The sequence below is a fragment of the Syngnathus floridae genome, chromosome 2, assembly GCF_059516105.1.
Source record: "Syngnathus floridae isolate MCC-2025c chromosome 2, RoL_Sflo_1.0, whole genome shotgun sequence".
In the NCBI taxonomy this organism is placed as follows: Eukaryota; Metazoa; Chordata; class Actinopteri; order Syngnathiformes; family Syngnathidae; genus Syngnathus; species Syngnathus floridae.
The window spans coordinates 4549778-4575368 of record NC_142414.1 but is presented as its reverse complement, the minus strand read 5'-3'; the positions used below and the strand labels follow the sequence as shown (position 1 = coordinate 4575368).

The 25591-nt window shown below is 44.4% G+C and overlaps 1 protein-coding gene across 4 annotated transcripts in view; it reads right to left on the bottom strand.

Moving 5' to 3' along the window:
* Window positions 1-25591, bottom strand: part of hm13 (histocompatibility (minor) 13) — a 51658-nt gene that overhangs the window by 14053 nt on the left and 12014 nt on the right. For 3 of the 4 annotated variants that reach the window (XM_088398267.1, XM_088398282.1, XM_088398257.1), the window contains 7 exons: window positions 20002-20037; window positions 16573-16671; window positions 1778-1860; window positions 1622-1710; window positions 1455-1540; window positions 1231-1356; window positions 131-188 (listed from right to left, as the gene is read on the bottom strand). In XM_088398267.1, the coding sequence (XP_088254393.1) occupies window positions 131-188; window positions 1231-1356; window positions 1455-1540; window positions 1622-1710; window positions 1778-1860; window positions 16573-16671; window positions 20002-20037 (577 nt within the window). The remainder of the gene's footprint in view (window positions 1-130; window positions 189-1230; window positions 1357-1454; window positions 1541-1621; window positions 1711-1777; window positions 1861-16572; window positions 16672-20001; window positions 20038-25591) is intronic. The other variant, XM_088398275.1, reaches the window with a different exon arrangement.

Sequence of the window (25591 nt, the reverse complement as noted above, 5' to 3'; positions counted from 1 at the left end):
CAACTAGTTTTAATAAGTAATAATCTCAATGCATCATTGTAGGCTATATAATAAATTGGAACATTTGAGTCTATTTCATGCATGTAATCAGATAATAAAAGTCTTGTAATCAATCCTAACCGATACTCACGTTTAATCGGCGCCTCAAAAGACTTGGCAACTGTCACCATGACATTGGTACCAAACACCTGTGAAGAGTGAGTGTCATTACGAATATTAAGGTTAGATTTTAGGTAGTGGTGGGCGATATGACAATATTAGATCGAATTTAACTCATGATCTCATGAAGGCGAGAGATTGGCAGATCGTCTGAAATCACAGCGTGGATTTGGGTTGGCAAGACGCAAACCAGTTATATGCGGCGACTACATTCGGACGTTGGACACTATGAACCTGTTTATTTAATTGAGGAGACAGCAACCAAAACACTACATACACCATACACCAACAGCCAAACCAATCGCACGTCAGACACACAGCAGCCAGAGGCAAACGTGAGCTTCAAGCTAATGCTGCGTTCACACCAAATATGTTGCACGGGTTTCTGGCGATGCGATTCAATCAGTCAATGTAGGTCTTGCGTGTGGGCGCATGCGAGTGCAGAATGGCGCTGATGAGGCAACGCAATAACGCTCATGTCGCCTTTCCGCTGGATATAAAGTAAAACGCTACCCCAATCAATTTTGCGAACATACCACGTGACGCACTGCGTCTGGTACCGGCGGGCTTTATGGAGAAGAAAGAACCAAATGCAGAAAGATAGTTTGGAAAACCATGCAGGAAAAGATGATAATCTCGAGAACTACAACATGTCCATGTATAAACAGGACAGAAGTAAACAGGAGCAGGCGAGCAGGAGAACTGTGAGGAACTTGGGATTTACCTAACATGTTTTACTTAGGTTGTTTTTTTTTCAGCTGTTGAACTGTACGAAGCACCAGTATTAGCACAGTGTCAGCCACTCGATGTTGACGTTATTTTGGTCGTCAGAGGAGTTTTGCCATATAAAATTGAAAAGTCTGCGGGACACATACTTAAAAGATGCGGCTGGCTGCTGCTGGCTGCTGCTGCTGCTCATCCAGTGTTTGGTGTGCACGTAGAAACAACACACCCCAAAAAAATAATGATAAAATTTGTGATTGTGATTTAAAAAAAAAAAATAATAATAATGGTGATGTGATAGTTTTGCCATATCGCCCACCCCTAATTTTAGGTGAGGCAGGCTCTTACCCAGAAGATATCGTAGACAAACAGCCCCCCTAACAGGATGCATCCGGTACTGACATTGTTCAGGTGCAGAAGTTCCACTCCGTTGAGGGCAAAGGCCAGGCCAAAGAGATTGTTAGCGATCCAATGCTACGAGGCCAAAACAACACTGATGATTGGCCGTCCCAAAGTACAAAATGATTGGACACAAGTGTGTGCTATTGTCCCACCACCATGACGTAGAATACCTTTTTGAGAACGTACCAGACGCCAACCACGCTGCTGCAAATCAGACACACCAAGTTGTTTGTGTCAAACTCGTAGTTAATGATCTCTAGAGACAAAAGAACAGAATTTGGCAATCAGTGTATGCAGGGCAGAAGACTAGGAGACTAGAGGACTAGATTTTTCTCACCTTCTTTGGCCTCACCAGCACCCTGTGTGAAGAGCAGCTGGTACTGCTTGTTTGGCACAGAAGAGGGGAAGATTCTGGACAGCAGAGGACTTGGATACCAAAAAGAAGAGTCAATGTAACAGGGTGGTGTATAATGTGCAAGGCTGTGCAACTTACCTCGTCGTGTGAGACAGCGCCAACACACCAAGGACAAAGAAGTAGGCCGACAGTAACAGGTTTATGTACTCTTGAGAAAACACCTGCACACACCGTACAAATCCAAAATGTGATGCAAAAATATGTTAACCATGTCAACCATGTCCCTTAGCTGCTGAACACACTTAGAGTTCAGCAAGATTCATTGCAATGTTCACCAGCTAATATATACGTAACTGCTGCTAAGTACTGTGCTATCTTAATACAAGTTAATAGCTATGCACACATCAGGTCACTGCTATGTTCAACACGTAACAGAAAACTGTACAGTTTTCAGTCTCAAATAGTACAGTCTTCTGGCTCAACCCACTGATGTGTTCAGAATTTCGTGCCAAGTGTTCTCTTAGCAGGTAAATTCATGCTCCACTCACAAGCTGAACACTTACTGTGTCTTTTGGGTGCTCGTGGCTAACCATCTCTGTCAGCTGCTAGACACTCTTGTGTTCAAGAGCTCATCATTAGCTGTCTCTCTACAGGAGGGCACCAGACTAATATAATTCAAGAAGAGCTTCAAATTGAAGATTTTAGCAGTGCTGGAAGAAAACTTAGGGGCACACACGACAATTTGACTTATTCACAATTCCCTCTATTTTCACCGTATAACTACTTACTACCGTATTTTCCGGACTATAAGTCGCTCCGGAGTATAAGTCGCACCAGCCATAAAATGCCCCAAAAAGTGAAAAAAAAGTATAAGTCTCATTTTGGGGGGCAATTTATTCGACAAAATCCCACACCAAAATGAACGAGCAACAACAGGCTAAACAATAGCAGCAACAGGCTAAACGATAGGTATGCTAACGTGACAAACACAAACGAGGAGCTGAGAACGGGCCTGATGTAACATAGAGTGATTTAGGACAACTATTACATAAATAACATGTTTATAAAACTATCTGTGTCACTCCAATTCATTAAATCCATCGATCGTTCGATACGATAGCAACAACAGGCCAAACGATAGGTATGCTAACGTGACAAACACAGACGAAGAGCTGAGAATGGGCCTGACGTAACATATAGAGTTATTAAAGAAAACGATTACATGAATAACACCTTGTTGGAATAATTTTAAGTGAAGCTTTGGCCTGCCAGACCTGGAGGCCTCGCCTTTACGAGTTTATCTTTCCTTTTATCTAGGTTCTTCCTTTTTAGTGATAGGGATGTCTTTTGATCCCTGTCAGCCATTTGTATCCTTCCTGTCCTTATGTTGTCTGTGTGTTTTCATTCCCGTAAGAGGCCTTCACTAACAATGAGCAAGGCTTATTTGCATAGGTGACATGTTCTTTGTTTGATTCACAGGAACTTCATTCCTTTGCAGTTAGATATAGTTTTGGTTCATAGATTGTAGTTTATCAGACCTGTTTTTCTTTGTTAAAGGTTACATACAGTTAGAAGTAGTTGCATAAAAGTTATCCCATATTTACTCAATGTTTGTTTAAGGAACTGCATACCGGTTACATACTTAATGTGTGTTGAAGTGTTTAGGACAAGTTACTTATTATTATTATTATGTGTTAATTACCAAGTAGACAAAGTTAGCAAAGGTCTAGTTGCATTTGTTCCACAGCAAAGCGGCAATCAACGTGCTTCAGGGTATTTGACCACAGTCGAGAAGGAGTCAGCCAACTGTGAGGGAAGACGGCTGGGGACGGTCTCTGCGGGGGTTCAAGAGCCAACAACGAAGTGCTAATTCACACCACACTACATTCTTTTGCTAATCAGCGTTGCTACAGACACAATCCCCCCTCCCTTTAGTGTAGCAACGCCTCTGTAACCAGGGCAACCATAACATTAAAAAGAGGGGCACGTGGTGAATGGACTCAGAACTGATGGAGGTTGTAACTGAGTTTGCTTTCTCTATCGTTCTCCTCGCGAGTAAACCTGTTCTGGTTGTCTTCTCCTCTTCATTCCAGTGAGTGATTTAATGTCTAATCGTATTTAGACCCAACACACCTTTATAAAATCATCGGTGTCACTCCAATTCATTAAATCCATCGATCGTTCTTTGTCAACAATGGGTGCGCGCGGCTGAGGGCGCTTGCACTTCAAAATATTCCACAGGCTCATATAACGATAGACTATATTTCAAATAATATAAGCAATAATATTATCAAGCCATCCGTGCACTTTAAATCCATTAAATCCATCGATCAAATTCCTCGTCCTTTGTCAACATCGCCGCGCGTGCGCCCTGACGTCAGCCTCGTCTTTATTCCACAGATCTAGTATATAACTATATTGTAGCGTTAACAAAGTACAAGGATAGACGTGGGTTTGGTAAACGTTCTTTATTAAACACGAGAGCTCCATGGCATAGGACCGGGCGTGCATAATAGCCATGTCCGAGCCCCATGCACTGTTTGCGGACAGCCACTCGGCCGAGCGCCGGCCCCCGACTCAGTAGAGTAGGACCGGGCGTGCGTAAAAGCCATAATAGTTTTTCAACCTTCTATGTCACTCCAAATCCTTAATTCTTTCAAACTCTTTGTCCTCTGTGTCACTTAGAAATGATCACCGCTAATGATGCCGGTAGTCCGTCCATGGGTACGTTTGTCCTTTATGTAAACAACCACCGCCACTGACGTCACTTGAAATAGTAATCCTTTGGTACATCACGGTTACTGTTTTCAGCTGCATATTTTACAACTTGAAGTTTGTAACCTGCAAAATATGAGTTTCTTTTTGGTGCCATTTTTCTTAAGCCCACCCAGTTGATGAGTCACAGCCAACGGTGAAATTTAGAGCGCCCTCATCCAGTTTCGTCTGAAAATATAATTCTTTTCAGATGTAGTTTTTTGTTTTGTTTATTTGGTTGTTTTATCAAAGTCAACGTCTGCTTTATTGTCGATTTTTTTTCATATACCAAGACACACACACAGATTGAAATTACGTTCCCACTGTCCCTCGGTGAGATAGTACACAAATGCATACAAGCAACACAAAAAAACCCCAATAAGGCACAAACAATGAATAAATAAGAGTGTTGAATAAATGATAAACAAATAATAATAAATAATAATAAATATAAGAGGAGCAAAAATGGAGCAAGTGTACATACAGCAGACAGTGGACTTGGATATGGTGCTTTAAAGCGTTAATTGCTTTATTTGATGTTTTCTCTATGTTTTATGTCTTGAATATGTTCAAGATAAAGATATAAAAGCATGTGAAATGATCAACTATACTAAAAATAACACGGGAAGTGGTCAACTATACTTCTAAGTAAGTGATGTCTTAATGATCAAGTAAAAATTCGTGAAAAAAAACATATAAGTCGCTCCTGAGTAAGTTGCCCCCCCACCCAAACTATGAAAAAAAACACGACTTATTGTCCGGAAATTACGGTAAGTACTTGCAGAAACTACAATGTTTTAAATTAAAATTTTACTGTGCAAGTTTCGACACCATGAAGTATAAGAGACAATTCAAGCGATTTTCTCTTATATTTAAGATTGTACGTTGATAGCATCTGGATACTAGTGTGAATGGAATGGGTGAAAATAATGGGAAAATGCCAGAAAACAGCTCAAAGCAACTCATTTTTTTATTGAGGAAGAAAAAAAATGATTAACTTCATTTTTGGAACAATAAACCATGAAATTTCAATTACGAGCTCTGAACTGAACAAGTTCATTTTAAAATTTGTGAAGTGAACTTTGAACTACCGTATTTTCTGCACTATAAGGTGCACCGGATTATAAGGCGCACCTTTAATGAATGGCCCATTTTAAAATTTTGTCCATATATAAGATATATACATTTGGCCCGCGGGCTGGACTTTGGACACGCCTGCTGTAGTGGCTCAATATTGGTCTATATGTAAGGCGCACCTGATTATAAGGCACACTGTCGGCTTTTGAGAAAATTGGAGGTTTTTAGGTGCGCCTTATAGTGCGGAAAATACGGTAGTTTGTAAAGAAAATAAACTTTCCCATCACTGTTAACAGGAGAGTGCTTTTTTAAAACATGTTCAATAAATGTTCCAATTTCCAAAACAATTGTGTAAATTGTGATTTCAATATTGAACAAAATAATCGTGATGATGACTTTTATCCAATTTTGCGAAAGGCTTACATATTCGGTTTAAAAAATATCAGCTAGTCCACATGCTTGGCAACAAAAACTGTTGTCCCATTGACTCCCCATCCCCCGTGGTCTGATTTTGGTGGTTCAAATAGATCATAAAAGTCACCTACTCCCTGCAATGTGCTGAGTCATTGCCTTTTGGTGCATTGAATGAGTATTTTGTGGATGTTTGAGATGTCCTATCGTGTGAGTGGTCAATGAACGGACATGGAATAAACTGACGAACGTGACTTCGTACAGTTCTTTTGCTTCTACACGCAGATATTGATCGTTGAATGCATCACCTGTTTATTTTTCAAAACCTTGTTCATATAACTGAACATCAAAACACACAAATGTGTGTTCTTTGTGAAAACAAGCAAGTAATGTCGCACTAATCTGACTCAAGGTGCGCGCGCGCCCCCGCGGCGGAAACGTCATGCGTCGACAAATTGTGTTCCCAGTGTACAAGTACACTGGGAACACAATTTGTACTGGGCATTTGCAAAGTCAATACTCTGCAACTGTGTTATCAAGACAATCTCCTTTCTTGCAAAATCCACAGTCCTCCCACACACGCAGACGCAGTGCGTCTCGTCTTCCTCGTCACCATTATTATCTTGTTTGCATGCTTGACGTAATCTCTCGCAGCAAGCGCTGACCAGAGATGACATTTTTGAGCGAAAACAACTTAGACTTGATTGAAAATAACATTCTTACTTGAATAAAGATGAAAGGGTATCAGGACTGTTGGGTCTAAAACCATCTAATTTATTATATCAATTAAAGCAATCAATAACAAAAATAAAAATTATGTCGTGTGGCCAGCATCAGTGTAAATAAGTCCAGCTCTCGTCGATGTACAGTGTTTTCTGCACTATAAAGCGCACTGGATTATAAGGCGCACATTCATTGAATTTTTTTATTTTAGAAATTATTTCATATATAGGGCTCACCGGATTAAAAGGCGCATAGAATAGAACCTACAGCGTCAAACTGGGGTTGACTAGGTTTGCGTTATGCATCCACTAGATCAGACATGGGCAAACTACAGCCCACGGGCCACATCCGGCCCACGGGACCGTTTGTTTAATCCGGCCCGCCAACCCTGAATAAATTGTATTAAACTTTTTTTTTCTCCGGTAATTTTCCCTGCAATGACTGCGTTTCCCCAGTAGATGGGGAACCGCCCGCCCACGCATTTATTACTGGAAGCCGTGTCAGAAACCTCAGTGCACACTCACAAGTGCGTGTACATACTCAGTAGTCTGCACTCTATTTCTATTAGTGCCGAATTTAGAGTGTGGCCTGTGACGTCAGCATTCTCGTAATTTGCGCGCTGGGCTTTCAGATACAGTTTTACGCTAAAGCCACCGACAAACCTTTCCCTGGAATCCTTCTATTAAAATGAGTGGCCCATGGAAATAAAGAGTGTTTAAAAAGAGACAACAATTTCGCTCGACCTACGCGACGTGACGTGATGTTCAGCCGCATGAACATCAACTCGTCACAGATCTAGGTTAACGGACCAACACCTCGGCTCTATCCTAAGAACTGCCACAACAAATTTTACTCCAGACTATGATGCATTAGTAAAAAAGAGTGAGACCAACAACACTGTTCCAACTGAAAATGAAGGGGAGTTTCTCAAGTTTGTTTTAAAAAAAAAAAAAAAAAAGCATTTGGAATATAATTTGTACAAATAGCAGGGATTGAAACTAGAGACCATTCTCATTTTCAAACGATGCAGGATGCTCAAGGACATTGATGCACCACTAATCTTAACTTCTTAACAGTTCTTAATGCCTACTTTAAGGAAGTATTTACTGTTTCCTCACCTCTGTCACCAGGTGTTTGTGAGTTAAAGCTCTGCTCTAATTTTCAGATATTCGTCAGTGTTGCCGTTTTGATTTCTTTATTACTTTATTTAGATGTATTCTTTCACCGATTCTTCAAGATGATGTATTTGGTCAGAATGTTTGCCGTTTGATGTGATTTCGGCTCATAAGATAAACATCTTTCATAAATTTGACCTGCAGGCGCTGAAGTGTTGGAAACTGTTATTCATAATAAGAGTGTCGTATTTAATGATAATCACTAATAGCAGTTTTTTGGTGAAATATTTTTTATGCTGTTAATAAAGGCATTTGTTTTCAATAAGTTTTTTTTTTAATATCTATGCTTTACTACCTACTAAAGGCCAAAACCTTTTATGCAATGACCTTAACATGTCGTTTATATTGCTTCACACAAACACTACATCCATCTGCTCCTGGTTTGGCCCCCCGGTCAAAATTTAGAACCCAATTCAGCCCGCAAGTCAAAAAGTTTGCCCACCCCTGCACTAGATGGAGCTGTGCTAAAGGGAATGTCAAACCAGTCAATCAGGTGAAAAAAAAAAAATCCAACTCCCATTCTGTATGAAAGTGATACGGTTTGGCTTCTTACTTGGTCCAGCAACCCCACTCATTTTTGATGGTCATAAACTTTCTTTAGTTTAAAAGACAAAAGCGAGTGCGTGTGTTGATGTGTAATGCGTTTATTAGCTTGTTAGCTTTGGTGCCGGTGTTGCGCTCGATTTGGTTCCCCCGTGAGATTTTGTTCCCCCTGCCGCGGGAGCGCGCACGCCTTCTTTAGAAAGCGAAAAACTGATGCCGTACGGTGTCAGCACTATGTTGTTTTCAATAAAAACATGAAGAACTCACGTTTGCGTCGGTCAATTTTAATTTTTATAAAGGGTTATTCTCATTTGATGTCTTTAAATTCATCCGCGTTCTGCCGTTGAAGCGGGGTGCATTCAAACAGACAAAAAATTTGCCACACTACCTGAACAGACCCCCAGGAAGACAGAAAAAAAAAAAACAGTTGGAGTCCAGGACTTACCCTTCTCAAAATAGGGGGGGGGGGGGGGACACATCCTCACGGCCGCCCCGTGAGGATGTGTCCCACCCCTGAAATTTGGCCAAGGAATGAGGGAACCTGTTCAAATTTGCCACATTACCTGAACAGACCCCCAGGAAGACAGAAAAAAAAAAAAGTTGGAGTCCAGGACTTACCCTTCTCAAAATAGGGGGCGGGGGGACACATCCTCACGGCCGCCCCGTGAGGATGTGTTCCCCCCTGTAATTTGGCCTAGGAATGAGGGATTCTGTTCAAATTTGCCACACAAGATGAACAGACCCCCAGGAAGACAGAAAAAAAGCCAGTCGATGTCCAGGACTCACCGTTCTCAAAATGGGAGGGGGGCACAAATTCTCACGGCTTGATATTTTTTATAGAGTTCCTGTTACAATTGTTATCCCCCCTCCCCACCACCTGTCACTTTGCTTGGGACAAAAGGAGCCTTCAGAACTGAAATTTCTTCTCAATTATTCATTCAAATCAATTCACTCAAATCATTCTCGTTATGAAAGATTTGATCACAAAACGTGTGTGGCTTTTTCTTAAATGAACACGTTTGACATTGCTATAGTGTCAGTTTTTAATTATATTGCGCCTGTCATTTTAAAGCAAATTAATAAATGCAACAATATTAATTTGCTTTGAAAATACCTGAGTAATAAAATGGATGGATGAATGATGATCAAAATTAAGTAGAAATTCTCCTTTGTAATATATACTCATTGTAGCATGTAACGGTACCCAAAAGGAGGAGTTTCTTTGCATCGAGGTTTATGCAAAGAGCTCACGTAATTATATCGTTGCTTTTTGGTGAAGTGAATGAGTGGTCCTTCTGTACGACTGGTCTTTGAATGCACACCACTTCAACGGCAGAACGCGGATGAATCTAAAGACATCAAATGAGAATAATCCTTTATAAAAATTAAAACTGACGGACGCAAACGTGAGTTCTTCATGTTTTTATTGAAAACAACAGAGTGCTGACGCCGTACGACATCGGTTTTTTGCTTTCCAAACAAGGCGTGCGCGCTCTCGCGGCAGGGGGAACAAAATCTCACGGGGGAACCAAATCGAGCACAACACCTGGCTTGTGTATGCACAGCCAAATTTGCTGCGGTGGGGGGGTGCGGTTCACTGTGATTTCCTCCCGACAGGCTTACCTATATGTCAATCAAGCGATGGAATGGATTCTAGCCTATAGAAAAATTTTTTTTTTTTTAAAAAGTGTATGCACCAAACGGCAGCTCAGAGTACCAGCCCTTCTTGGAGTCCCTGGAGGAAGTGCTGGTGAGCGCTCCTTCTGGGGACTCCATCGTTCTACTGGGCGACTTCAATGCTCACGTGGGCAATGACAGTGAGACCTGGAAGGGCGTGATTGGGAGGAACGGCCCCCCCGACCTGAACCCGAGCGGTGTTCTATTATTGCACTTCTGTGCTCGACACGGATTTTCAATAATGAACAAAACCATGTTCAAACATAAGGGTGTCCATGTGTGCACTTGGCACCAGGACACCCTAGGCCGCAGTTCGATGATCAACTTTGTAGTCGTGTCATCAGATTTGCGGCCGCATGTTCTGGAAACTCGGGCGAAGAGAGGGGCGGAGCTGTCAACTGATCACCACCTGGTGGTGGGTTGGCTCCGATGGTGGGGGAAGATGCCGGTCCGACCTGGCAGACCCAAACGCTCTGTGAGGGTCTGCTGGGAACGTCTGGCAGAATCTCCTGTCAGGAAGAGCTTCAACTCCCACCTCCGGCAGAGCTTTTCCCACGTCCCGGGGAAGGCGGGGGACATTGAGTCTGAGTGAACCATGTTCTGCGCCTCCATTGTTGAGGCGGCCGACCGAAGCTGTGGCCGTAAGGTCGTTGGTGCCTGTCGTGGCGGCAATCCCCGAACCCGCTGGTGGACACCGGCGGTAATGGATGCCGTCAAGCTGAAGGAGTCCTATCGGGCCGTTTTGGCCTGCGGGACTCCGGAGGCAGCTGACAGGTACCGGATGGCCAAGCGGAACGCGGCTTCAGCGGTTGCTGAGGCAAAAACCCGGGCGTGGGAGGAGTTTGGTGAGGCCATGGAGAATGACTTCCGGACGGCTTTGAGGAAATTCTGGTCCACCATCCGGCGTCTCAGGAGGGGGAAGCAGTGCAACATCAACACTGTTTACAGTGGGGATGGCGTGCTGCTGACCTCGACTCGGGACGTCGTGAGTCGGTGGGGAGAATACTTCGAAGACCTCCTCAATTCCACTTACACGGCTTCCATTGAGGAAGCGGGGCCTGGAGACTGAGGCGGATTCTCCAATCTCTGGGGTCGAAGTCACTGAGGTAGTTAAAAAACTCCTCGGCCAAGGCCCCGGAGGTGGATGAGATCCGCCCGGAGTTCTTAAAGGCTCTGGATGTTGTGGGGCTGTCATGGCTGACACGCCTCTACAACATTGCGTGGACATCGGGGACAGTGCCTCTGGATTAGCAGACTGGGGTGGTGGTTCCCCTCTTTAAGAAGGGGGACCGGAGGGTGTGTTTCAATTACAGGGGAATCACACTCCTCAGCCTCCCCGGTAAGGTCTATTCAGGGGTGCTGGGGAGGAGGGTCCGTCGGGAGGTCGAACCTCGGATTCAGGAGGAGCAGTGTGGCTTTCGTCCTGGCCGTGGAACAGTGGACCAGCTCTACACCCTCGGCAGGATCCTCGAGGGTGCATGGGAGTTCGCCCAACCAGTCCACATGTGTTTTGTGGATTTGGAGAAGGCGTTCAACCGTGTCCCTCGGGAGGTTCTGTGGAGGGTGCTTCGGGAGTACGCGGTGCCGAGCCAACTGATAAGGGCGGTTCGGTCCCTGTATCACCGATGCCAGAGTCTAGTCTGCATTTCCGGCAGTAAGTTGGATTCGTTCCCAGTGAGGGTTGGACTCCGCCAAGGCTGCCCTTTGTCACCGATTCTGTTAATTTTTATGGACAGAATTTCTAGGCGCAGCCAAGGCGTTGAGGGGGTCCGGTTTGGGGACCTCAGCATCGCGTCTCTGCTTTTTGCAGATGACGTGGTGCTGTTGGCTTCTTCAGGCCGTGATCTCCAGCTCTCGCCGGAACGGTTCACAGCCGAGTGTGAAGCGGTCGGGATGAGGGTCAGCACATCCAAATCCGAGTCCATGGTCCTCAATCGGACAAGGGTGGAATGCCCTTTCCAGATCGGGGATGAGATCCTGCCCCAAGTGGAGGAGTTCAAGTATCTTGGAGTCTTGTTCACGAGTGAGGGGAGGATGGAGCGCGAGATCGACAGGCGGATCGGTGCAGCGTCGGCAGTAATGCGGATCCTGTACCAGTCTGTTGTGGTGAAGAGAGAGCTGAGCCAAAAGGCAAAGCTCTCAATATACTGGTCGATTTACGCTCCTACCCTCACCTATGGTCATGAGCTATGGGTCGTGACCGAAAGAACGAGATCCTGGATACAAGCGGCCGAACTGAGTTTTCTCCGCAGGATGTTCGGGTTCTCCCTTAGAGATAGGGTGAGAAGCTCGGTCATCCGGGAGAGGCTCGGACTAGAGTCGCTACTCCTCCACGTTGAGAGGAGCCAGATGAGGTGGCTCGGGCATCTTCTCAGGATGCCTCCTGGACGCCTCCCTGGGGAGGTGTTCCGGGCATGTCCCACCGGTAGGAGACCCCGGGGACGACACAGGACTATGTCTCTCAGCTGGCCTGGGAACGCCTTGGGATCCCCGGGGATGAGCTGGATGAAGTGGCTGCGGAGAGGGAAGTCTGGGAGTCCCTCCTAAAGCTGCTGCCCCCGCGACCCGACCCCGGATAAGCTGAAGAAGATGGATGGATGGATAAAAAAAGTCATGCGATTGACCAGTAGTAGCTTACTTCGGTGACGCCCCTGACCACGGTTGCCGTAATGCTGAAAGCGATGTGACCTTGTAATTTACTAGTCGTACTGAAACATTTTGGCAGAGCGCTGTGTACATCCAGACTTGCTGCAGTGAGGGGGTGTGGTCACTGTCTATTGCGCATGTGCGGTTCACTGTGATTTCCTCCCGACAGGCTTACCTGTATGTCAATCAAGCAATGGGATGGATTCTAGCCTATAGAAAAAATGTTGGTTTTTTTGTTTGTTTTTTTTAAAGTCATGTGATCAACCAGTAGTAGCTTACTTGGGTGACGCCACGGACCACGGTTGCCGTAATGCTGAAAGCGATGCAACCTTGTAATTTATTAGTCATACTGTAACATACCGAAACATTTTGGCAGAGCACTGTGTACAACCAGTATGGATCAACAAATTCATCAATTGATCTATATACAGGACTGTCTCAGAAAATTTGAATATTGTGATGAAATTCTTTATTTTCTGTAATGCAATTAAACAACCAAAAATGTCATAAATTCTGGATTCATTACAAATCAACGGAAATATTGCAAGCCTTTTATTATTTTAATATTGCTGATCATGGCATACAGGTTAAGAAAACTCAAATATTAGAATATTTCCTCAGACAAAGTAAAAAAAAAAGATTTATAACAGCAAAACAAAATCAAACATTTGAAAATGTCCATTAATGCACTCAGTAGTTGGTTGGGAATCTTTTTGCACGTATTACTGCATCAATGCGGCGTGGCATGGAGGCAATCAGCCTGTGGCATTGCTGAGGTGTTATGGATGCCCAGGATGCTTCAATAGCAGCCTTTAGCTCATTTGCATTGTTGGGTCTGGTGTCTTTCAGCTTCTTTCACAATACCCCACAAATTATCTATGGGGTTCAGGTCAGGGAAATTGGCAGGCCAATCGAGGACAGTAATGTCATGGTCAGTATACCATTTACTGGTGGTTTTGGCACTGTGGGCAGGTGCCAGATCATGCTGGAAAATGAAATCAACTCCATAGAGCTTTTTAGCATGTAGTGCTTTAAAATCTGCATTTACTCTGGACTTGATGAAACACAGTGGACCAACACCAGCAGCTGACATGGCTCCCCAAACCATCGCTGACTGTGGGAACTTCACACTGGATTTCAAGCAACTTGGATTTTGCTCCTCTCCAGCCTTTCTCCATACTCTGGTGCCTTGACGTCCAAATGAAATACAAAACTTGCTTTCGTCTGAAAAGAGGACTTTGGACCACTCTGCAACTGTCCAGTGCTTCTTTTCCATAGCCCAAGTCAGACGCTTCTTCCGTTGTCTTGAGTTCAGAAGTGGCTTGACCATGGGAATACGGCTATTGTAGCCCATTTCCCGGACACGTCTGTGAACAGTGGCTTTTGATACCTGGACTCCAGCTTCAGTCACTGTCTTTGAAGCTCCCCCAAATTCTGGAAGTAACTCTTCTTCACAATGCTGTTAAGGCTGCAGTCATCTCTTTTCGTTGTGCAGCATTTCCTGCCACATTTCCCCCTTCCAACAGACTTTTTGTGGATGTGCTTTGAAACTGCACTCTGTGAACAGCTTGCGCTTTGAGAAATTTCTTTTTGTGTCTTACCCTCCTGATGGAGGGTGTCAATGATGGCCCTCTGGACAGCAGTCAGATCAGCAGTCCTCCCCATACTTGTGATTTAGTTTACTGAACCAAGCTGTGTTTTTCAAGGCTCAGGAAATCCTTGCAGGTGTTTCGAATTAATTAGACGATTCAAGTGATTAGTTGAATACCCTCCTAGTTTACTTTTTCATGATATTCTAATATTTTGAGATAGGATATTTGAGTTTTCTTAACCTGTATGCCATAATCAGCAATATTAAAATAATGAAAGGCTTGCAATATTTCAGTTGATTTGTAATGAATCCAGAATGTATGACATTTTTGTTTTTTTAAAGGCCCAGAGACACCGGTATATGTATAAATCGGTTTTAGTTAGCTTATGGGCTTATAAATATAAATTGACGATCGAAACAACGAAAAGGAAGCTGTTGCTCTGAAAAATATAATTTAAATTTGCCGCGCAGACGACTTTGATTGCACCGAGCCGCCAGCCGGAAGTGACGTCTCATGACGTCTCAAGTTTTACGCATTTAGCTTCAGTGAATGTAAACAAAAAGAGAAGAGGGGCCAGCGCGGAGACGTCGGGCCAGGCTTGCGGCCAACCCAGCTCGCCCAGCCGTGCCTTCCATTCTCCTGGCGTACTTTCGTTCGCGGGACGACAAGATGGGTTGCGTTCGCCTGATACGATCCACGAACCGGACAGTGCGTGCATGCTGTGTGCTCGTGTTCACAGTGGCCTGGTTGACTGTCATCTTTCCGGACTCTGCTGTGCATCGGGAGCGGCTAGCATGCTATCACACTTATTGTTCATTGATGTTGACTTCTTGTTTTATTTTTCCTGTGTTGTTTACTTGTATGTGCGATAGTGAGAAACGTAATTTCGATCTCTTTGTGTGTCTTGACATACGGAGGAATTGACAATAAAGGAGACTTTGACTTTGAAAAGTATGTCGAAGCGTGACGGGAGGGGCACAATTCAGAAAACGTGCTCAGCTCGTCGAAAAAATGCGACTTAAGCAATAAAATAAAAATGCGCCTAAAACCTAAACCAAACGCTGCAGATGTTGATTTCTTCATGCGCAGTGGTCAACTCGGCACTCTAAAGCCCCCTGAGAACTTTTTACTATGCCAACCTAACCACAGTGACGGGAGAGGCACAATTCAGAAAACGTGCTCAGCTCGTCAAGAAAATGCGATTTAAGCAATAAAATTAAAAATGCGATTTAAACCTAAACCAAACGCTGCAGATGGTCATTTCTTCATGCGCTGTGGTCAACTCGGCACTCTAAAGCCCCCTGGAGAACCTTTTACGATGCCAACCTAACCAGAGTGACGGGAGAGGCACATCTCAGAAAACATGCTCAGCTCGTCGAGAAAATGCGATTTAAGCAATAAAATTAAAAATGCTTATAAAACCTAAACCAAACGTTGCAGGTGGTCATTTCTTCATGTGCCGAGATCAACTCGGCACTCTAAAGCCCCCAAGAGCACTTTTTACTATGCCAACCTAACCAGAGTGACGGGAGGGGCACAATTCAGAAAACGTGCTCAGCTCAGCCCAAGTGAACTGCTAGATTCATCATATTCTGCGTCAAAAGAGGTTTCTGAATCGGATAAAATGATGCTAATATTGCCGCTAGAAACGGAGTTGTCGCTATCATCTGCCATGTTGTTTGGGTTTGTTGAGATCCGGATGTACAACTTGTGACGTCACAGTAATGGCGCCACCAGTGTGGCTGCGTGCGGAACCCGATCGATAAACTGGCATTTAATTTTAGTTTTATTCTTAGTAATCGGTGTCCATTTTTAATTTCCAATGCGGCAAATGTGTTCTCTTTATACATTCTATCAAATTCCGTTCCAATTGAAGAAAAAAAAAAGGGATGTCTGTAGGCCTTCAATTGCATTACAGAATATAAGGAACTTTATTTCAATATTCTAATTTTCTGAGACAGTCCTGTATAATGGGCTCTGCATTATAAGGCATATAAATTGAGTAAACTTTAAGTTTTTAAGTGCGCCTTATAGTGCGGAAAATACAGTAGTTGGATTGTGGGGCAGACACATTGGTATATGGATAGAAAAGATGTATTGTTACACCCCTACTAAATACAAAACTATGTACACCAGCTGCTCTGTAACTTGTTTGATGCTAAACCCTATACTATCGTCATAAGCTAGTGGTTTTCTGGTGTTTGTCAGCTGCTCAGTCCACATTATTGTCAACAGCTAGTGTCTCTTTGCTGTTCACAATCAAATTTGTCCCCATCCCCACCACCAATCAAACGAATAACAGTTTGAGCCAAGTGTAAAGAATCTGGAAGGTCACCTTGAAAAAAAGGTAGAGTCCAAAGAGAGTACAGCTGGCAATGATTGGGAATTTGGCAGCTTCTCTGCTGGTGATGGTCTCTGGCATGTCTGACATGTTCTGCGGACAACGACAGGGATAGTTAAACACTTACAGTGAGACTTGTTCATTAAACCTTTAAATGTGATTAACAAAGTAAGTCTGCTTCAACTACTACTCACCAAAGGACACAAATCTTAAGAAAGACATAATCAAAGGTGAAGTAACATTATTCATGTTTTGACGGAATATAATGAAAACTAGCGTGCCGGGGCTATCCCAGGCTCGTAAAAGATCATTTTAACAACAAACGTCTTGCAGGGCACTGCAAACAAAGTTTGGAACCACTGGGTTAACTTATTTTGACCATCTCTAAACTTTTGAACGCATATGAACTACTGTTCAGTACTTGTTTCTGAAATTGGATCTGAATGGCAAATGTTACAACTTGTGTTTGATTCATGAACATTTCCAAGGATGTCCACATCTATTCCTTTCTGCAACTCTTGTCACACTCACAAACCTGCTAACAACTCTGACATTCTCAGCTCAGTGGCCATTTCTCTCTAAGGGTGTTTTCACACTTGGTCCCTTTCAGCCCTCTAAACGAACTCAGATCGATGACTCAGTATTTTTTGTGCATATGTGAACACGCCAACCGTACTCAGACCCCTTTAAAACGAACCACCTCCTGAGGTGGTCTCAGTACGGTTTGCTAAAAAGTCAACGGTACGGTTCACCTAATCTGTGCATTGTGAACACAAAGCGCACTGGGTTCACTTCGCCTTTTTGCACTGTATTGTAACCTCCTTGGCTTGCCGTAGATTGGTCACGTGACTGCAGGCGCAAAAACAAAACTGTAGAGAACAGAGAATCCAAAGTATGGCAGCAGCGAGTCGTGGTCGTGACCGTGGTTCTAATAGTAAACGTAGAGAAGCATGTGCCGTTCAAAGTTCTGCCACGGCACCTGGACGCGGCATAGTTTGGGGAGAAGACGAAACGGAATGTCTTTTGGAAATTTGGAACGACGACAGCATTAAATCACAACTATCTACGACCCACCGTAATGCGAAAGTATTTCAAGAATTTTCTGAGAGAATGAAAGCAGCCGGTTTCAACTGAAAACTACCCAGAATGCAGTGCAGTGGGAGTGTGAGAGCTCTAGAGGACCTAGTGTGAACAGAAAGGCCCCATCAAGGCTGAAGTGAACCAGAAAGAGAACTCGGTCCTCTTTGAAATACACTCACAATGTGAGCACAAAAAGGACTGAGTTTGTTTCCTCTTGCTCCACTTTTTGGTCCACTTAAAGAGGCCTGACTTTGGTTCTTTTAAAAGAGTCCAGGTGTGAAAACACCCTTAAAACCTCCTGTCGGAAGCCTCACAGTCGAGGTGCAAGGTGAAGAAGATAGTCTCTGCTCAATGGTAGAGATGCACCGATCCGATATCTGGATCGGACATCGGCCCCGATATCAACAAAATAGATGGATTGGGTATCGGAAAATGCAGCCGATCTGTGAGCCGATCCTTTCCTTAATCTATCAGGACGCGGGCTACGTCATACGTCAGCAGCACGTGTGCCGCATGCCATGCTTTGCGTATCGGTCGATACCCGATACCGATCCGATATTATGGTTGATTTAACAAGCTACATACCTCTACATGTGGAAAAATAAAATATAGCATCGAGACAAGAAAATAAACAAGTGACTTGGTCAAATACAATAATCAGGCAATGTAAACATGTGTTCGCACACTTTCTCATACATTTCTGACAGTGCGGTCTCAGAAAAATACTTGCGCGATGGCAAATTGTACTGTGGCTCCAGGTGCTCAAGTAAACGTCGGAAGCCCTCGTTTTCAACAACACTCATCGGTTGTCCATCCAAAACCATGAATTCCAGCACTTTCTCAGTAATTCTCATAGCTTTTGCGCTATTGCCTGGGAATTTCTCCCGTCTTTGCAGTGCATCTGCTAACGTTAACTGCCGTGTAGGTCCACCTCCCGCTCCCTTAGATCTGCTCAACTGCTGGAACTCCTGGTGCTCCGTTGCATGGTGTTTCTGGAGATGCTTAATTAAATTGGTAGTACTATAACTGGCAGTACTACCACCACCCCTCGCAACATTAGCTTTGCAGACATTACAAACTGCCGTCGAGCTAGTTGGCGTGTTCAGTTTAAAGTACCTCCACACAGCTGACTCTTTCGTTCGCTCCATGTTTGCGTTTGTTTAGAAAACTCTCGTGGCATGCGGCACACGTGCTGCTGACGTATGACGTAGCCTGCGTCCCAATAGATTAAGGAAAGGATCGGCTCACAGATCGGCTGCATTTTCCGATACCCGATCCATCTATTTTGTTGATATCGGGGCCGATATCCGATCCAGATATCGGGTCGGTGCATCTCTAGTCTAGTGTAAGGTCAACCATGATAGATTAAAGTCCATTCAGGGATGCAAAACATGTATCGCAATACGTATCAAGATAGTCTAGTACAGTGGTTCTTAACCTGGGTTCGATCGAACCCTAGGGGTTCAGTGAGTCGGCCTCAGGGGTTCGGCAGAGCCTCCATTGTGGAGGTCCGAACACACCTGATTTATCGTGTAAATTCGTGATGATGCATATCTGAACTGGTCTCATAAAGGCAACAGCAGAAGTCGCACTGATTAATTTGTTGTGAGTGCATGCATTGTATTGGTTTTGTTCTTTGAACAAGGTGACGTTCATGCATGGCTCATTTTGTAAAAAAAAACATGTCTTAATTTGAAAAAAAATATTTTGTTTTTCATTAAAGAGGGGTTCAGTGAATGCGCATATGAAACTGGTGGGGTTCGGTACCTTCAACAAGCTTAAGAACCACTGGTCTAGTATAAGATCAACCATGGTTGATTAAAGTGCATTGAGGTCTTGATAATTTGTCAGAATCTGACCAAGAAAAACTGACGAGGCAAAGATGGCTGTCAATGAACCTGAGTCACAGCTCTACTGCTACCTTCTTTCAAGCAAGCATGGCCGCCTCCAGGGTGTCTTGACAAATGTTCAGTGAGCTTTACAATCGTTTAATACAACCAGTATAAAAAAATGCGTTTGGATATAGATTTTCTATATAAATAAATAAACCTATATAATAAACCATGATATTAGAGGTGACAAAATTTTCCAACCTGATACTTTCTGTTCATGAGAAGCATCACATCAACATGAAGATCAAAAAAGTGATCAAGTTGGTTAATGACAAGGAGAAAAGTGTGAAACGATTTTGATTGGTTAATGACAAGTGGGAAAGTGGGAAACACTCTCTGATGCAGTTGACATGATTTACGGTCATCAAGTGATATGATGGTTGCACACAAAATCATAGACACACAAAGCATGTATATTTTCATGCATTTAAACAGCATCTTTTATACTCACTCGTATGCTTGACTCGTACGCTTTTTCTCCAAGCTCCTACAGACAAGACAGATGCAACCGCACAAGACAGGAAGAAAGAAAGCATCAGGACTGAATCCAAATAAAGTAGAAAATTTGAGAAAGAAAAAGAGAGATGTAAACAGATAAGACAGTAAGAAAAACAGGATCAGGACTGAATATAATCCAAATAAAACCTAAAATCTAAAAATTATATAATATACTATAATACAGTGGTGCCTCTACTTATGAACTTAATTGGTTCCATGATCAGGTTTGTAAGTAGAAGCAATGTTTACCATAGGAATCAATGTAAAAGCAAACAATGTGTGTCGGACTATCCCAAAAGTCACACTGTTTGCCCTACTACTCTGTGTAAAAACACAGATAGACAGTTTTATTTTTTATTTTTGCTTTTTTAAACCTTCATAACAAAAGATAAATGTCACTTTATTCTTGACCTCCTAACTTTGCTTGGGGAAGGAGGAACATGTTTTAATTTTCTACACTTGCTAAAAATACCCCGAAAAGACAGAAAACGTCAAATTAATAAATTATTAATTGTTCCACGTACTCCCTGCAATGTGCTCACGTACTCGTCATTACTTTTTGGTGCAATTAATGAGTTATTCATTAGTTATCAACGAGCGCAGAACGAACGCGAGTGAGAACTTAAAAATAGAAAAAAGAAAAGGAAGGAATCTAAAGATGGAAATTGACAAACATAAAAGTGTGTTCTTCATGTTTTTATTGAAAACAAGCTGGGATTACCTGCCGCACAGCAACGGCTTCCGCCTTACACTCAATGCGTGTGTGCTCCTGCAGCAGGGAACACGGATTTTCACGGGTGGCACAACACCGGCCATACTCGAGGATACGCATACATTCGCCATACTCCTTTATGATTTAGAGTTTCATAGATAGTTTTAGGAGACACATTACACTATTTATTTTTTACACTGCTAATGCGTCGAGCCGAACAGGGAATGGCAAAGCAAAGAAAACAAGAGGCGGGGTGGTGGGGGGGCGTTGGTTTGCAAGTCGAAAATTGGTTCGTAATTAGATGCAAAAAAATCACGAGTCTCCGATTCGTATCTCGAAAAGTTTGTAAGTATAGACATTTGTGAGTAGAGGTTCCGCTGTATATAGAATAAAATATAAAATAATGTATAGAATAGAATAGAATGCCTTTATTGCCATTGTATAGCGGGAGTCGCTGCATTGGTGCGTGGAAGAGAAAATAAGGTGTTAAACATAAGATAGCATAAATAAATTGGCAGTGTAGAATGTCAATTAGCCATGCAGACGGACAAGCACAAAACTGAATCTTCATTATTGACCAAAGGAGCAACATTGATAGAGAAATGAAGCCATCGTAACGGATTCGATTCCCCTCTTACACCACCAGAATAAGACAGAGCACTTGCAGGGTTTACATTTGCTACCACCTCGCCAGTGAAATAAAAACTAAAAACATGAAAGGTAAAGGAAGACAATTTATATCAATATGAAAGCAAAATCAGAGGTATATATATCCTTTTGGGAGTTATTTTTTTGAGGGAAATTTATGTCACTGACTATTAATATACAAATACAGGCTGTGACCGATTGGGCCACATTCAGGGTGCAACGGTGCAGTCTGTACCTCGGCTTTTACACTATGGTTTCGGTATACCTTTTGTGCATACACAAAACAGCTTTTCTATTGAAATATTTTATTTTGCTTTTCAGCTGATTTTTTTTTTTTAAATCTGGGATCAATTTAATTAATGATTTAGACACAGGCAGCACAGTTTAGCACATCCCCCTCACATTGCAGAGGTGGTGGGTTCGATTCCAGCTCCGGACTTCCTGCGTGGAATTTGGATGTTCTACCTGTGCTTGCGTGTTTCCTCCGGGTACTCTGGTTTCCTCCCACACAATCCAAAAACATGCATGGTGGCTGATTGAAGTGATTTTGTGTGTGGTTGTTTGTCTACTTGTTCCTGCCATTGGCTGGCGACCGTTAATGGTGCCCACCGCCCAAAGACTGCTCTGATAGACTCCAGCAAACCCGCAACCTTTGTGAGGATAAAGCGGTTCAAAAATTGGATGGATGGATGGATGGATGGATGGATGGATGGATGGATGGATGGATGGATGGATGGATGGATGGATGTTTGATTTTGGCCTAACGATTCAGTCAAACATCTTTTTTTTGTCCCCAATGTTTTTCAGGCCAATTGTCCACTTGAAATTGTCCCTATTTTCCCTGCTTTCATTCCTGAGCCCATCAACGTGCACCTTGGAATTCCACACAAAGGTATAAGACTTTACCAGAGAAATGGTCATTTACATGGTGTAGATTTTACTGCTTTCAGTTGGTGACCTCCGACCTCGGGGGGGATGTTAAAAATGCCTTGTTTGTGATTGCCAAGGTCAGTTGAGACACCACCTTCAAGTCCATGGGTCAGCAATTACTGTTGGATGTGGGCCAAAAAAAATTCAGTCAATGGCATCCCCGGCCATAGCTTTTTTTTTTTTTTCCCTACTATTTAAATTACCGTATTTTTCGGACTACAAACGGTAAGGTTTTTTCATAGTTTGGGTGGGGGGGCGACTTATACTGAGGAGCGACATATGTGAATTTTTTTCATGAATCTTCAAAATTGAAAGAAAGAAAAAAAAGTGAAACCGCGATAAACGAACGGCGATGTAGCAAGGGATTACTGTAATTTGAATTTCAAGTGACGTCAGCAGCACGGCGGTTGTTTACATAAATGACAAAGATTCAATCACGGGACGACGAAGATGACAAAGGGCCCCACGTATTACCGGCATCATTAGAGCTTTATTTGTCAGTGACACGGACGAAGAGTTTGAAGGATTTAATGATTTGGAGTGACACAGAAGGTTTGAAAAACTATTATGGCTTTTAGGCACGCCCGGTCCCACTCTACGGAGCTCTCTTTCACCTCCGTGGATGGAAGTCGGGGGCCGGTGCTCGGCCGGGTGGCTGTCCGGGGACAGTGGATGGGGCTCGGACATGGCTTTTACGCACGCCCGGTCCTATTCTATGGAGCTCTCCTCGACCTCCGTGGCTGGAAGTGTCACCTATCGGGGATGGAAGTCCACGCAGGTGCTTGGGGCCGTGTGGCGGTTAACTATTTATGTTATAGTTATTTGATATATTTTATTTCGTGTAGCAACCTGTATATATTTTTATCGTTACAGTTCAGTAGTTGTTGGCTCGTTGAACTCTTGTTTTGTTAAATAAAGAGCCGTTTACCAAACCCACGTCTTTCCTTGTACTTTGTTAACACTACAATATAGTTATATACTAGATCTGTGGCATAAAGACGAGGCTGACGTCAGGGCGCACGCGCGGCGTTGTTGACAAAGAATGAGGAATTTGATCGATGGATTTAATGATTTGGAGTGACACAGATGGTTTGATAATATTATTGCTTATATAATAGTTATTTGATATATCATTTATATATCGTTATATGGGCCTGGGGAATATTTTGAAGTGCCGTCAGCGGCGCGCAGCTATTGTTGACATAAAGGACGATCGATGGATTTAATGAATTGGAGTGACACAGATGGTTTTATAAATGTATTATTTATGTAATAGTTTTTTGAATAACTCTGAATGAATGTTACCCCCTCCGTGAGTCGTCACCTTATCGTGGTGGAGGGGTTTGCGTGCCCCTATGATCCTAGGAGCCATGTTGTCGGGGGCTTCATGCCCCTGGTAGGGTTACCCATGGCAAACGGGTCCTAGGTGAGGGGTCAGACAAAGCACGGCTCACCCAAGCCCCTTATGACGAAGAACACAAATGGACTTTGTTTTCCCTCGCCCGGACGCGGGTCACCGGGGCCTCCCTCTGGAGCCAGGCCTGGAGGCGGGGCTCGAAGGCGAGCGTCTGGTGGCCGGGCCTTCGCCCATGGGGCCCGGCCGGGCATAGCCCGAAATGGAAACGTGGGTCCCCCTTCCCATGGGCTCACCACCTGTGGGAGGGGCCGAAGGGGTCGGGTGCAATGTGAGCTGGGCGGCAGCCAAAGGCAGGGACCTTGGCGGTCTGATCCCCGGCTGCAGAAGCTGGCTCTTGGGACATGGAATGTCACCTCTCTGGCTGGAAAGGAGCTTGAACTGGTGTGCGAGGCAGAAAAATTCCGACTAGATATAGTCGGACTAGCCTCCACGCACAGTTTGGGTTCCGGTACAAGCCCTCTCGAGAGGGGCTGGACTCTCTTCCACTCTGGAGTTGCCCACGGTGAGAGGCGTCAAGCAGGTGTGGGTATACTTATTGCCCCCCGGCTGGGCGCCTGCACATTGGGGTTCACCCCGATGAACGAGAGGGTAGCCTCCCTCCGCCTTCGGGTGGGGGGGACGGGTCCTGAATGCTGTTTGTCTCTATGCACCAAACGGCAGCTCAGAGTACCCACCCTTCTTGGGGTCCCTGGAGGAAGTGCTGGAGAGCGCTCCTTCTGGGGACTCCATCGTTCTACTGGGTGACTTCAATGCTCACGTGGGCAATGACAGTGAGACCTGGAAGGGCGTGATTGGGAGGAACGCCCCCCCCCGATCTGAACCCGAGCGGTGTTCTATTGTTGGACTTCTGTGCTCGACACGGATTTTCAATAATGAACATCATGGTCAAGCATAAGGGTGTCCATGTGTGCACTTGGCACCAGGACACCCTAGGCCGCAGTTCGATGATCGACTTTGTAGTCGTGTCGTCGGATTTGCGGCCGCATGTTTTGGACACTCGGGTGAAGAGAGAGGCGGAGCTGTCAACTGATCACCACCTGGTGGTGGGTTGGCTCCGATGGTGGGGGAAGATGCCGGTCCGACCTGGCAGACCCAAACGCTCTGTGAAGGTCTGCTGGGAACGTCTGGCAGAATTCCCTGTCAGGAAGAGCTTCAACTCCCACCTCCGGCAGAGCTTTTCCCACGTCCCGGGGGAGGCGCGGGACATTGAGTCTGAGTGGACCATGTTCCGCGCCTCCATTGTTGAGGCGGCCGACCGGAGCTATGGTCGTAAGGTCGTTGGTGCCTGTCGTGGCGGCAATCCCTGAACCCGCTGGTGGACACCGGCTGAAGAAAGAGTCCTGTCAGGCCGTTTTGGTCTGCGGGACTCCGGAGGAAGCTGACAGGTACCGGATGGCCAAGCGGAACCAGCTTCGGCGGTTGCTGAGGCAAAAACCCGGGCGTGGGAGGAGTTTGGTGAGGCCATGGAAAATGACTTTCGGACGGCTTCGAGGAAATTCTGGTCTACCATCCGGCGTCTCAGGAGGGGGAAGCAGTGCAACGTCAACACTGTTTACAGTGGGGATGGCGTGCTGCTGACCTCGACTCGGGACGTCGTGAGTCGGTGGGGAGAATACTTCGAAGACCTCCTCAATTCCACCTACAAACCTTCCATTGAGGAAGCAGGGCCTGGAGACTCTGAGGCGGATTCTCCAATCTCTGGGGTCGAAGTCACTGAGGTAGTTAAAAAAGGGCCCCGGGAGTGGATGAGATCCGCCCGGAGTTCTTAAAGGCTCTGGATGTTGTGGGGCTGTCATGGCTGACACGCCTCTACAACGTTGCGTGGACATCGGGGAC